The sequence below is a fragment of the Melopsittacus undulatus genome, chromosome 7 (genome assembly GCF_012275295.1).
Source record: "Melopsittacus undulatus isolate bMelUnd1 chromosome 7, bMelUnd1.mat.Z, whole genome shotgun sequence".
Taxonomy (NCBI): Eukaryota; Metazoa; Chordata; class Aves; order Psittaciformes; family Psittaculidae; genus Melopsittacus; species Melopsittacus undulatus.
Genome location: NC_047533.1, coordinates 54957049 through 54971852, shown reverse-complemented (window position 1 = coordinate 54971852; position 14804 = coordinate 54957049). Strand labels below are relative to the sequence as shown.

Genomic DNA, 14804 nt, shown 5'->3' with positions numbered 1-14804 from the left:
GTTATCCAACAAATAGACATTTTGAGAGGAACAGTATAAAATCTACAAGAGCATCTACCCTCTGATACTGCTGACCTGGGATTACCAGTCCACCCTGTAGTGGAGACAGGCCCCTATCCATACTCTAAAGTTTGAATATGAAGCATAGGTGAGATATAGTCTCTATTACTGGGTTACCAGTGTATGAAAAAAACTGGTTTCCCTAATTCAGTTGTCATGCAAACAGGTATTTACAGTAAACTCAGATGATGTCTTTTGAAAGGAGGAAGTAAAAATCTGTTGTTAAAGTAACAGAGGTTAGCCTAAGAGTACATACATGTACATGTATGAGCAGCCAGTAGGTTTGCATAGCATTGTTAACCATCTTAAAAGTTTGTTTGTTTTTCCCCATTACATAGGCTTAACTTGTTTATAGTTAATATTTTTCCTTCTTTTTAAGTTCCCGAACCTAACTGAATTAGGTCTCAGGAAGGGGCATTTCCAAAACTCTGATTAAATTCTCTATTAGTTCAAACTGCACACCTCAGATCCAGAGTCCAAATAGCCAAGCTTGAGGACACCCAACTACACTACTTTTTCTTTGCTTGTTTTGTAACCATGGGCAAAATTTGATTGTGTGCCCACTCTTGTTTAGCTTTGTGTCTTTATTTAGCCCAGCAGTAGAAACAACAAGTTATATGCTGGACCACACTCATTCTAAGAAGTGGATACACACCCAGTTTGCACTAAGGTTAATAAATAGTTTGACATTCTCTTGGGCAGTTTTCATCCTCACTTATCTCACTGCTGACTTTTGTCCAGAAGTTCCCATGGAAGTGGTACATATTTTTCTCAAACTTCTGGCTCTGTTTTAGCTCATGTTGCTCCTTTGCTGATGACACCAATACTTCCTTGATTTTCCACAAGACACACCGGGACTGGTGCTTCAGTTCAGCAAACTGAACTGTGAGAACTGGTAACAAAGCTGTTACTGAGACCAACCCTCATGACATTTAAGAACATCTTGAACCGCACGGTATGGTTTTAAAACATCCTGACGTCATAGCAGCTAGCAACTAAATGCTTTTGTGCTATTTTCCACCAAAGCAGAGAGACCTTAAGGAGAAACATAACTTACAGTGAATTAACAAAATGAAAAAAGTGAGTATTAATAATCACCTAGTTTTGGAAGAGAATAGCTCACATTAAAGTACTCTTCAAAGAAGTCGAATACAATTTTTGTTACATTTGCTGCATATTCTGCTGTGTGTATTTGCAGTGGCTGGGCGTAAACTCTCAGCTGTAAAATACAGAGTGACAAGTCTTCAGTTAAAAGAAGTTAGAAGATGGCAAACATTGAAAAGTCATTTAATATACAGTGCAGGGTTTCCTAAGAGACTGGCCTGAATAGTGAATTCTGTTCCGTAACATGTTGATTCCATAAAGGTTTTCAAATATCGTATATAAGGGAGACCAAGTCAACATAATCTGTGCACTCCTTCCACAGTATGCTTAAATTGTAAAATGGCAAAGCCCATGTTCAGAAGCTCACAGAGGCCAAGCTTGGAGCAATGCCTTGGTGCATACTAGCTCCTCCTTCCCCAAGGTCTGTTCTTCTCAAGATGGAAGTCTGGGTAAACACTATTGAAGGGAATCCACTTGTTCTGAGCAGTTCTGGAGTGATCCCATCAGATCAATCTTTAGGAGCATAGCTATCCTGAGATCTGTCTGAAGCCCATAACACCTTATTTTCTTCAATTTCTGCCTACATTTTCTACCTACTGTCATAATGATTTTCTCTTGTCCTTTTATGCTTGAAGATCTCAGATCATTTGAAGTTAGTGTGTTTACCAGATCTGTAAGTTTTCCTGGGCATGCTGGCCCATGTAGGTTGAGTGGCTGGTTGCCTGGGACCTCAGGCCATACAGCCACCAAGTTACAGTTATGGTGCCTGCTGGGCTGCTGCATAATCAATGCACTGGAAATACCAGACAAAAATCAGCTCTCTGGCTCTCCTCCAACCAAGCAGATCCAGGAAAACTGGCATGTTTGGTAGCTCTGTGTGTGATTAGTGACCATTTCCATGCTCCTTTTGCATATCTGAGCATTCTTTTTTCCTGAACACAAAAAATAGTGTGTTGACTGCTGCCCTTTCCATCCCTTCGGCTTGGTGCCTGGACTGCTTTGGCTATTACTATCAAGCAGTAGGAAATATCTTGCCCTGGAGGACTAGAGTCCTTATGGCACCCATAAGGATGAGGAAGCCTACAGGTTGAAAAAGCTTCTTGGAATGTTACCTCCACATCATGAAGACAAAGTTCAGCTTCGGAATTTATGGAGTCTTTTGGGGATCTTTCCCTCAATCTTTTTATCCCAAAACTCACAGATGTCTCTGCCCCAGGGCGGAGCCGTAGCACTGGAGTGTCCACTGGCAGGAGCCAGGAGCTATAAGGTGTTCTCTTCACTGTCCCCCACAATCTTCAGTGTGGAAAGTAAGAGATATTTATTTGGAGTGAAGTTTCTGGCATTAGGAAAATGGACCCATCTAATTTTGCAGCCTCCGTGACTGTTATGAATGGGCCACATTCTTCTGGCTGTGTTGGTGTGGGTTGTTTACTCCTCAGTGCTGTCTTACAGCCAGGAGTTTAGGGTCCAAATGGAGCAAAGGAGCTGGCCTACTCTAGAAGCCCTCTTAGAGCCTGACAACACATTGATTTCAATACCATGAAATTACACTCTCTCCAGTGAGAGGGGAGGATGGGTAAGTGGTCAGAAATAAAGTTGGAATGAAAAAAACAAAACCAAAAAAAAGCTTATGAAATTCAATCGGGAGTTCATTCCAAGCCCAGGGATTTCCCTCAGGGTCAGTTCGCAATTACAGTTTGCAATTTCCACTTCAGTAAGCTCTTTACCCAATTTAGCAGTCTTTGGTCCCCTAGCTGATCCATGTTAATGGTTTCCAAAACCTTCAGCATGCACTAGAACTGACTTTGGGTTTCATTTGTATAATTTCCTCTGTGATTTTCCAAACCAGACATTTGGTACCTGACAGGTAATCAGCTCAGGAACATTGTTTCCAGCTGTAAGCTCATTTCCTACCACTGATTCCATTAATATCTTTGTTAGGGCAATGGCTTTCAGAGAGAATGGCAGAGTTTTTAAATAATTTACTGTGCCATGTGAGCTGTATGCTTTTGCTGTTGTTTATGAAAGCAATATATGGATCACATGGATTCTTTCTGTTGGATGAGGGATTTATAGCTAGCAATTTATACAGCAAACTGTGGAATGTTCTTTTCAGCAGTCTGTGAATCTAAATACCTCATTGCTCTGCTGGGCTTCAAAGTTTTTGGAAAGGAACACTTTGGTTAGGAGAAGGACTTTCTAAATATCTGATTAAAAAACTCCAAAGGTAGCCTGTTTTTCCTGGAGAAAAGGCAATTTTTAGTTATGAAGGTTAAATGGCTCCCTTAATTAAGAACATTCTTACACATATACTTTATATTGGTAAAGCTAAAGTCCATGGTAAGAGAAAGGAAATGGTTATGATTTTAACCTCACTTAAAAACCCAAGTGTGGGCAACTCGAGTGCAGGCAAGCCCTCAGACATTGTTTAGTGAATAGCATTAATAAAATATGTAGTAACCAAGGCTTGAATTAGAAGATGTTTCTTTAGGCAACCTCTGTCCTGACATGAACACTGCTGCTTCTACACACACAGGCTTTAATTACCACATTTCAGTGAACACTCCCTTTTATTTAGAAAAGTTACAACCAGTCAGGAACATTGTGTCTTTACTGTTTTGCTTGGAGGGAAGAAAAGTAAATATTGACCTCAGAGCCATATTCTATAGCATGGCATGGATAAGCAGAGAATGCTAACTTTTGCATCTAGGAAATCAAGAGTTTTACATGCTTCCCCCACCATATTATATTGTACAAATATGCACAAATTCTGATTCTTAAATTAACTGTAGAGAATATCTGTCAAGGCCAAATAATCAAAGTCCTGTCTCTGATAGTGAATGGAGCAGCCACACTGAAGAGCATCTGGTTAACAAAGTTGTGTGGCTGGGTGGCCTAAAACATTTTCCTGTTTTACAAATTACTAAGCCAAAAACAGGGATCTAAGAATATTGTGTTGCTGTCTCAAACCAGGCTCTGTTTGCTTGGCTAAGTGTAATTTAGCCTTAGCTATTTGTCAAGAAATAATATAAACATAGCACATGATGCTAGCGAGGGTGTAGAGGAGGGAGGCCTCAGCACAGCACTGTGCCAGGAAGTCTTTGCTAAGAACTGGATCAGCACTTTGGAGATTTATACAAGGCAGATTTTCACATCAGTAGACAGCCTTAAGTACGAAAGGATTTGTTGAGCTTTTTCAGATAGAGAAACTCAGGAGGAGCTTCCTTGCTAGGGGAACAGTGGTCTGGCTCAGGCTTTGCTCTAGATAATTTGTCCATCAGTGTCACCTGCCTCCAGAAGTGGAGGAAAGCACTGCCAGCTCAGCTGAGCTGCAAGACCATGTATTACATCCCTAAGGGGGAAGAAAAGGGAAGCAACAAGAGCATACAGTTCTCGAATCATCATCTGTCTCAGATTAAAATAAGATGGAAACCAATAATTAGTTAACACTGGTTTGAGCATCTCAGTCAGACTAGGTGCAGGCTTAATGAGGAGTTCATGCTGGGGGGCAAATTGTATTTAGGCTTTCAGGTTGTGATTCAGTGTAATGTCTTGTGATCTTCTTAAGCCTCATCACCTACACTTTCAGGAGGTTTCAGTCCAAGTGAGAACTGGATTGTACTGCCTGTTGCATCTAAATAAAAGTGCTCTTTTGGTTTAAGGGATTCAGATTCAAACATTAATTTCATTAGGTCACCTACCAAATATCCAGCTATGCAGGCAGGCACTGGTGCTGCTTATTTATTGCTGCTTCAATACTTATTTGTAAAGAATTTACACTGGGCAGCTACCTTTAGAAACTTGTAAAATGAGGAATATTAAAGCCAATACATAATGGTACATAGCATTGTAGTCCTATGTCTCCATGAAAGTAAATAGGAAGACATCAAGTGCATAGCTTCACACCTTTTAATCCACAGAAAACTGTAAAATATTTGTATCTATGGCCATGAATGTCTTGTACCCCTGAACTTGTGCATTCCCTCATACTCATAATCAGAGAAGAGGTTGGAGAAATAGTGCTCTTTCCTCACCCATATGCCTGTATGGGAGGTACTGACTGGAATCTCACCAAGATGGAAGACAGGGAAGGGCTGCAAAACACTGTATGTGTTCAAAATCAAAAGGACCACTGTGAACACCTAACCTAATAAAACAGGCTGCATAACACAGATATAGGAAACGGGGAAAAATGTTCTTGTTTGTATCATAAAAAGAGATGTTTGGTGGGTTTTTTTACATGCAAATCCCAGTACATCTGTCATCAAAACCATGTTCAGGAGGCAACAGGACTTACAGGTTTTCCACTAGCAGATATTTTTTCTATCCACTGAAACTGGTGCACCGCAAAGCATACCAAGTATGTGCTCATAGGAACTGATTTTTCAAAAGTTGTCCGATTCCAGTTATTGCCCAGCTGTACAGTTTGCTGCAGAAATGGAGAAATAATTAATTTGATTTTTGGAATTGCAAACACATGCAGAATAGGGTACAATATGTCTTTAAAGGCTGAAACTACGTAGGAATCATAAATCACCTCTCCAGATGCACCTTTTCTGGCATCCCAGTGCTGATGGCATGAGAACAGATAAAATGTGGGTTTTTTTTTTCTGCAATACTGCTATACATGAAATAGGACTTTGTTTTTCTGCACTAAAAACCTTTACCTGGTTCTAATTTTCATCAAAGATTTGAAATCATTCAGATGCACAGGCATTTTACCAGCAGTTTTCCAGTGTATGCTAGTGTTTTTTGTTCTTGAAATAGTTGTATAAAACATCACTTTGGACAGGTTAGAGAAGAGACTGGATTCTCTCCTCTCTTAAATATATGCATCATGTAGGAAGCAGGGATTGCAAAGATGCTACTTAAGATAAAGACAAGTCTAATGAATATATTCTGAACTCATTCAGATACAGATTAGCATGGCTAGTTGGTGGATTAACTGTACATAAGGTTTAGTGCTGATCATAGTTTTTTTATTTTAAATACCATTCCTGATTTTCCCAAATGTCCTTAACTCTCAACTGAACTCTATGACCAAACCTGCAACCTGTTCTATGTGATTCATCCTCTAAATATTTACTTCTGCTCTTCATTATCTGCTGTTGCAGGTCTTGTAATCTTTTTGTGGTTCTGACTGGATGACTAACTTAAACAGGATAAAAGCAAACAACATATAAAAGATACTATCCCTCTATTAGGTACAATACTTAATGAGATGTAATTGTTACAAATACAATGTAAACAAAGCACAGATAATGAATGTTAGAGGTAATACAAGCATGATTCCATGAGCAAAAAAATACCAAGGCTTTTCACAAATTTATTTTTTTCACAGAGATAGTCACAGACTACTTTTACATTATTTGACTCATTTTGACTCTATTTTGATATATTTTGTTCTTTCAACAAAGTCAGAACTTCACTAAAAAAATAAAATTTAACTCCAGTGAAAAATGCAAATGAAATATAGGAGTTTCCGAATTTGCAGAGTTGATTTTGCAGTGCTGATTATAAAGCTCCACACCACCAAGAGTGCTGTAGGATGTGTCACACACAGAGTGTGTGCATTTACAAATGATTACATTTCCACCCATTTAAATGATTTCCCAACAAGCTTTCATTGTTAAAAACAGTACTACTGACCTTGTGAGCACACCATATGAAAAAACACCCTGCTATTATCCGTTAGTCAAACCTGAGTATGAGCCCAGTATAATATACATTTCCCTTCTTGTACTTGGATTTTAAAAGATTAATCAACAAGTGATAGCTAGCCCTTTGAAAGCTTGTTTTTGTCTGTATCAGAGGCAAGATGCACATATAAAGATCATAGAATCATAGAATCATAGAATAGTTAGGATTGGAAAGGACCTTAAGATCATCTAGTTCCAACCCCGCTGCCATGGGCAGGGACACCTCACACTAAACCATATCACCCAAGGCTTCATCCAACCTGGCCTTGAACACTGTCAGGGATGGAGCATTCACAACCTCCCTGGGCAACCTGGGCAACCCATTCCAGTACCTCACCATCCTAACAGTAAAGAATTTCTTCCTTATATCAAGTCTAAACCTCTGCTGTTTAAGTTTCAACCCTTTACCCCTTGTCCTATGTAAAGTAAATCTCAAAACTGACTAAATCTTCACAACTTCTAGCCTCATCCCCTCACTTTTCTTGCCAGTACTCTCACTTTATCTGAGGTCTGCAAGGAAAGGCACAGCAAATATTCTCCTTTCATTTGTTGTTCATCAAAGTACCTGGTGCTCTATCATAGAAATATTTTTAATAGCAATAGATCAGAACTTCAAGTTTGCAAAGGGTCTGGGAGGCAGCTGTAGCAGATTGGTAATAGTTCTGCAGCTGCATTGCTAAGAGATAGTTAAGGTTTGGGGGACTCTTTAAATAAAGCAGTGCACATTAAAGCAGACCTTTGTTTTCTGGGTGAGGGAGTGATTTGGAAGATGCAAATGTCAACAGCCTGGAGGCTGGAAGCTCTTTATTTATTTCTTCCTTTATTTATTATTTTTTTTTTTTTACTTGGCACTTTATTTCCCTCTTCAGAACGTATCTATTAGAAATTATACATTGGACTACACATTCAGTTAAGCTATTCATTAGAAACTCTCTCAGATAAAAGCCATTCAATCTTCTTCCAGAAGGCCCAGAGGTAAATAATTGATGCCATTGAGTTTCATAAAAAACTTGGAATTTGAACCACCAAGTCCAGAAATAGATTAGTTAGGAAATTATATTCATGGTGGACTGACAAATGCCCAAACCCATGATCTGACAGATGGGATTTTAATTTCTGTATTATTAAAATAATCCTGGACTTTCTTGCTAGAAGGACCTTTTGCCGTCAGATTATGATCAGCAGACCCTCGCTTTGGATTGCTATGTTGTTTCAGTCAATATTTTGGAATTCCCATCTGGGAAGCACCTGTCTTCCAGAGCATTCCTTCTCAGAGTCCACCTGGTTTGACTGAAGACCCTTCCATTACCTATTTATAGTTAGTGAGGGATGCTTATCTAGAATATCTGAACAGACGGCCAGCTAGCAGAAGACAGATGAGATGTTTCATTTCTGTTTTGAATTTGGTTCTGTGTTGCCATGTTGTGTGCTTGTGGACCCCTGGAATTCCTAACCAACTGTCCAGTCCTGTTTTATGGAATATTTATTAACTATTCACTTTACAGTGTCTGGATACTAGAATCTGTGAATATGCAAGGACCTTGCGATCCATGTTACCTTTCCAGTGCCTTTATAATAAGAACCATTCCACTTAGGCAGCAGAGCTGGGAAATACATACCTGTACTGGCATGTTTGATAGTGCTTGGTATGTGTCTTGATGGATGATAGATATGTTGTAAGTCGCTTTTTTGTTGGGCTCGTCAAAACAAGGAAAAGATTTCCGTGCATCTGTCGGCTCATGATCTGTAGCTGCAATGCTCCTTAAACAAACAACACATTGGGAAGCCTTCATTACATAACTTTTAAATCCTATGTGCAATTTCTAAGCACAATTTTAGCTATTTCATAAACTAAACTACAAGTATTTGTGTGTGCTTGTCCATTCATAAAAGCAGGGGACATCAGAAATGCAGAAGCTATCATTGTATAGGCATGTGTAACATGTATACCCCAAAGTCTGTCACCAACGTTCTCTAGGTTTCAGAGCAAAAGCTAAAATCCATTGCTTATCATCAAAAATTTTTAGGAGCCAGGCAGTAAGTTAGGAATGACCCTTCATGGATGGTAAAAAGTTTGCTTACCTTCCTCATGAGCTTTCCTATTGATTTATGTGTCTAAAAATAAACTAATGATGTTATAATATGAAAGAAAATTAAGGTCATGGTATAGGGATGTTTACTTTAGTCACTCCATGTGACTTAAGTCTTTTACCCACTAGAGCAGATGCTGGGATTGGAGTCCTGAGCATCTCCTGAGAAGACACTTTGGAATTGCTTAAGTGCCCCTAAAATCTCATCCTATTTGTGTGTTTCTTTTTTCTGCAGTTACCAGTTACAGTTTTCTGCTGGTGTTTCCCTGATTCCATTGATAAAACCACTGGAGAAAGCATGTAAAGTTCAGCTGAACATCATAGTATGGTAACTGTGGTTACATAGTATGTAACTGCAGCTATGGTAGCTGCATTGGGAGGTGGTTAGAAAGTCATCCTGGTTATTTGAAAACAACTGGAGGAGCTAGACAATAAGGGTCACATAAAAAATAAGGTGAAATTTATGAACGTTCATATCATGTGATTACTTCTCACAGTGACATCAGGCTCCCACATACAGTAGCAGAGCATATTCTCCAGTGATTGATGGTGAAAGGGATCACAGATGCTTCTTCAATTAATCTGGAATGTTGAGCATTTTCTGACAGCACGTCTACAGCTGCTCTAACAATATTAAGGTAGTTTTTCTTTCCAAAAAGTAATTAAAAGTGCACATCATAAATTACTGATCTGCAACAATCCTACAAGCTCACTTGACAAACAATTTTTCAATGTTTCTGTTGCCCTTGGCATTTCCCTGTGACAGTTAAATACTAAACTGGTCTTTGGGAACTTGTAGCAGCAAGGGTCATTTACAAGCCTGATGGAGGTAATATGTCTGGGTTTTTTCTATTCATGTTCATAGGAATAGTAACTCAAAAGTTCATGGGCAGAAAGCATAATGAGCATTCACCTTAACATAACTTCAGGCTCAACAGAGTTTCTTTTTTTGCTTGGTATTTTTTTTCTTTATGTCACCCTCTACTTTCTGTAGGATTTGAAAGCTATTTCACAATTACGTCCCCAGGGCAATGCTTCACAGCTATTGCTTAAAAAATTGGCTCTGTGTTTTGACACATTTATATCTTGTTCCTTCAGACTGATAACACTGTGATATCTCTGTTGATTTATAAGGTGATAATCCATCTATCCTCATATATTTGTGGAAGCAGACAGCCTCCACATTTGCTGATTTGTGCATCAGCAGTGCAAAACCATAGCACTATGGGATAGATGATAAGTCCAGGCTACGTCATGCATAGAAGTGGCACTAGAAACATAAAATGCCATTTGTTTTCACACTGTATAATGTAGTTTTTGGATAAGATTTTCTTCATTGCTTGGTGGATTCTGCCCTTCTACTTGCTGTTGATATCCAGATCTTTAAATGTGAACTGGAGGTGACAGTTGTAAATATCATAGTAATAAGGAATGAAGATCTGGCTGAGACTACATCCAGCTGTTGTTCCCAAAATAAAACAGTGCTACATTTAGAACCATGATGAGTTTCCACCACCACCCCTCTTTTATTATTTCCAAAGCAGAAAGGGTTGTGCAAAAACTCTCCCCCTTGGGATAATTAAGGCATTTTTCTCCTAGTCTTTTCTAAAATTTAGATTCACTGCTTCTTCTGAGAAAATTTTCTCCTTGAAGAAGAAATCCAGAAGTGCTAGGTCTGTATGCTAAATAGTGTTCTGCCTTTCCCTAATCAATCAAACCCTAAATTCAAGTCTCTCTGTTAGACATGTGCCCATTTGAGTATATTTTATAAGGCTCTTGTTTTCCTCTTAAGGAGGACAGGGGGAACTCCTATAAAAGAGAAGACATACATTGTCACTAATAGTAATGCAAAATAAAACAGCTGTTGTGACATTTTTGTATTATCTGCAATATTAACAAAATTATAGGGGGTTTTAGTACATTCCTTGGGAGTTAAAAGAATGCATTACATCAAGTAAGCACTGCTGTTGTGCTCCTTTCTGTAAAATATTTGAGAATAACATATTTATGCTCACTGCATCATGCGAAATAGGGAAGAACTGTTGTTCCCCCTTCATCAGAGGGGAAATGATATGCACAGAGTAGCAGCTTTACAAAAGGACTTCAGTTCTTACAGCTGGAATTGGGCACCCACAGGAGGATCTAAGTAGGTGCAATATAAAATCTGCATTCTCAGATTTTGTGCTTTGCTGTTCCCTACCCACATGTGCACATCAATTTAAATAATTGTGTTCCCAAGGTATCTCAAGATCCACTTCTGAGCATGTCCAAAAGCACCTTTGTCCTAATGGGGATTGTGTGATCTGTTTGAACAGGATTCCCAAATGAAGCATTCTTCTCCCAAAGCCTCACAAGGATATCAGACTTGCAGGTGTGTTCATCACATGTCTACCTGTTTTCCATGACATGTGGTGGGACATTTGAATCTAAGCAAAAGTAGAGCCTGGACATGTGCCCAGTTTGTAAACAAAAGGCATTATTATATCAATGCTTTGGCAAACCTTTGCCTTCACAGATAGACAGCTGGAGAGCATCTCAGACTTGGGAGCTGACTTTCCAGTATTTTAAGTTTGTTCAAAAAGTCCCACTGCTTCTAACACTGCCCAGAAGGGATGAGGAGTAGGTTAATTACATGTTGGCTCTCATTTTCACCTCAGCCCCCTTCTCTCTAATATCCACTATTAATAGACTTGCTTGACTTTTGCTATTACCCAATCTGATTTGTATTTACTTATAATATGACAAAAAAGGAACTATTTGGGTTGAAATTTTCCAAGGTTGATGTCTGCCTCAGGCAAAGCTGAAGTAAAAAAAGTTAATTCTAGTCAGCATTGTTTTTTAAGCAGAAAGCCAGGGGAAAATGCAGCTTCAATAAGTAATAAAATCCTTCTCTTGCCATCCTTCTTCACCCCATCCTATAACCTACCCTCAATCCTCATAGGAGAAACTTGGCTGGTGGTTGCTTTCATTCCAAAGCTGTACTTATCACTATCATGTACATTGCTTCTGCCCAAACATAACCACATGGAAAGCATTACAGAAATCACCATTCACTCATTCTTACAAAAGCTTAACAAACACACACTCAAGTTTCTTTTTGTATTGTGTGTGTCAGACTGCTGGCTAAGATCATCCTTGCAATTGTAGCTTTCAGCATTCAAATCAAGAAGTAGGACCCCTCTCAAAGTGAGCTCATATTTTATGCTTTCTTTAGCTTATGAAGTTCTCTTTCCTTCCTAACATCAGATGCTTGGTCCTTGTCTTCCTATACTGTCTGGATCTGAAGGATGGTCACTCACCTCTTCTGCTATGTGACTCAGGAGACCTGCATTCTGGTTCTGCTGTTCTGGTGTTGTGACAGACGTGGGGCAATTCACTTAACATCTAGGTATCTCTCATTAATACAGAGGAAGTAATACACCTCAACTTAGAAAAATGCTAACAGGTTACACTTTAAAATTCTTCAGGCATGTCAGATACTCAAAATATAAAACAAAGCACCTTCTAAGTCAGAGCAATACAAAGGTGGTATTTGGAGGAAAACAATAGAGAAAGAGCTGATTGGGGTCCAAGCTGTTCTTTACATGGCTTCTTCCCAGATCAGATAAACATGTTTAAGTATGAGCAATTAATGTTTGCTTTTTCCTCTGCTTCTTGGATTTTCTGCTCCTGGTGCCTGTCACTGCTGCTACTCCTGGCATTGCCTGCCAGCAGCTGAATTGGAGCTGATGAGACTCTCACTCATGATGTTATCCCAGGGGGTCAAACAAGTGAAAACACACCAGTGTTTGTCTCCATGTTCTCTTACAGAGCCTTGGAAAAATCTATCCAAGTTTATCTTCTAGACATAAAGGCTGGAATGAGTCACTTCAGAAATGTAAATATTGAAAAAAAATGAATGTTTTCTCCATATGTTAACTGCAAAGAAATGCCTATGAGCAGTGGGCAATGGCTTTTTCAAGCTTCCACCTGAAAATAGTTCAAATCTGGGAAGTGGAATGGGTTAAATTAACTGGCAGAGGCTTTGTAATCTTTCAATAGCTACCAATACATTAAAAGGGAAGAGCTGGAGCACAAGCAAAATCCAAGACAAAAATAATCATTTGGACTTTCCTACCCATAATATAAAGCAGCTGCAGAGGGGACAGGGAAGCCTGGATATTCCTCAGGCTTACAACATCAAGGAGGCATGATGTCAGGAAAATTATCACAAGAAAATTTTACACTAAACCTGTTATGTTGGGGAGTGACAGGAGCGAGCTGTATGCTCTCTAAAAACAGGCCTCAATCCCTCCAGCTCTTTGAGAGAACCATTTGTAAAGCTCAAAGGTAACCTGGGACCTGAAAAAGAAGTCTTTCAGAATAATGATAACAAACCCCTCATCTCTCCAGCCCACACTCACTTGTCAGCAGTGAAAGGATTTTGAATACAACATCTTCCTTTGGGGAATGAGAAAACTAAAGAACAGCCCAGAAATGTCAGCAAATTGGTGAGAGACAAGACTGAGAAGCTGAAATAGGAATAGAGCATGCCTGAAGAAGTAGAGAAGAAAGTGTAATAAATAAAAGAAAAAACCGCTTTACTTGATAAATCCGTTCTCAGTGTAGGTGGTCCTATAAAACCCAACCAGGGAACCATTCAGCCAGCCTTGAAACTTCAGGGTGAGTATATAGGGATCACTTTCATCAGTGACAGAGAGCTCTGTTTCTGCCTTCATCACTATGTATTCCTGTGGCTCGTAACCAAAGCAGTCATTCACAGCAATTTGCTGTCCTGAAGATTTCTGGAGTGTCGGCATTTCTGTAATCTTGGTCTCTCTCAGGTGGAGCCACAGGTAGCTGGTAGATTTTTCCAAAGCAATAGAAATACTGACTGTCCCAGTGTAAATGTCTGTCTCCATTTCAGGCTTCACTTCCAGATCATAGTGGATAGGCTTGACATAAGTGGGCAGTCTAAAATTGGTCCAGTCTCCATTCTCATCATTTCTAGAAGGACAGGGACTCAAGTCCACTGAGGGAGGAGGGTTTGTTGGCTGATCTGTTTCCCCTGAATGTTGCTGAGATTTAGATCTGCTCAATCCCACGCCAAGCCCCACGGCAAGACCTACAATGACAACAACTCCACAGATGATAGCCACATGCTTTGTCTTCATGCAGTACCTCTTGGTCTTCTCATCCTCAAAATGCATGCCCTCCATCTCTGGTCCTGGGTCTGTCCTCAGAGGAAAACATTAACTGTAAAAAAGCTTATCAGTTACTTCAGCACTTGCATTCAGTAAACTCAGCAGACTTGGTTTGTATTTTAATAGTGTAGCTATAGCTGTTCTCTGCCCATCTCCCCCACCTCGCTTTCCATAAAACACTCAATTAATTAATGACAACATGCATTTGGAGGAAATGTGAATGATCAAAAGAAGTGCAGCTGGGCTGGGAGATGGAGGGAACTGACACAGAAGAACATTGTTCCTGCCGTGCTCCCCTTATAAGCAGTGCAACCCCACCCCCAGCCCCTCCTGCTCTGGCCTGAGTTAAATATAAAACAGTGCTATGTTAATCAGCAGTCAGGAGATGATTAGATGCCAAAGCTCTGTCAGCAGCTTTCAGGAAAGGTTTGCAGATAGAGGTGGAAGTGCTCCAAACCCTCAACCTTTGCCACTACCTCTTCCTTTTTTTCCCTTGCCGTGTATTATTTGAGTTTTCAAGGTTTGGGTTTTTTTCACTTTTTCCTCTTACTAGCAAAGATTTTCTTGAACTTCCACCCTCTAGTTTGGGAAATTACATCTCCAAAGGCTAAAAAATCCAGCAAAAATCACATACATCTTTCAAAGCCTTTTCAAATGTTTCCCTTCTT

At 39.5% G+C, this 14804-nt stretch overlaps 1 protein-coding gene across 1 annotated transcript in view; it reads right to left on the bottom strand.

Annotated features, from left to right (window-relative positions):
• The window catches only part of ENPEP (glutamyl aminopeptidase), a 34728-nt gene extending 20526 nt beyond the window's left edge, over nucleotides 1-14202 (bottom strand). Inside the window, exons 1-4 of the mRNA XM_005148622.3 lie at nucleotides 13538-14202; nucleotides 8483-8624; nucleotides 5462-5593; nucleotides 1159-1279 (exon numbers count right to left, since the gene is read on the bottom strand). Coding sequence (XP_005148679.2) covers nucleotides 1159-1279; nucleotides 5462-5593; nucleotides 8483-8624; nucleotides 13538-14151 — 1009 coding nt within the window. The 5' untranslated portion in view covers nucleotides 14152-14202. The remainder of the gene's footprint in view (nucleotides 1-1158; nucleotides 1280-5461; nucleotides 5594-8482; nucleotides 8625-13537) is intronic.
• Between the last annotated feature and the right edge of the window lie 602 nt (nucleotides 14203-14804).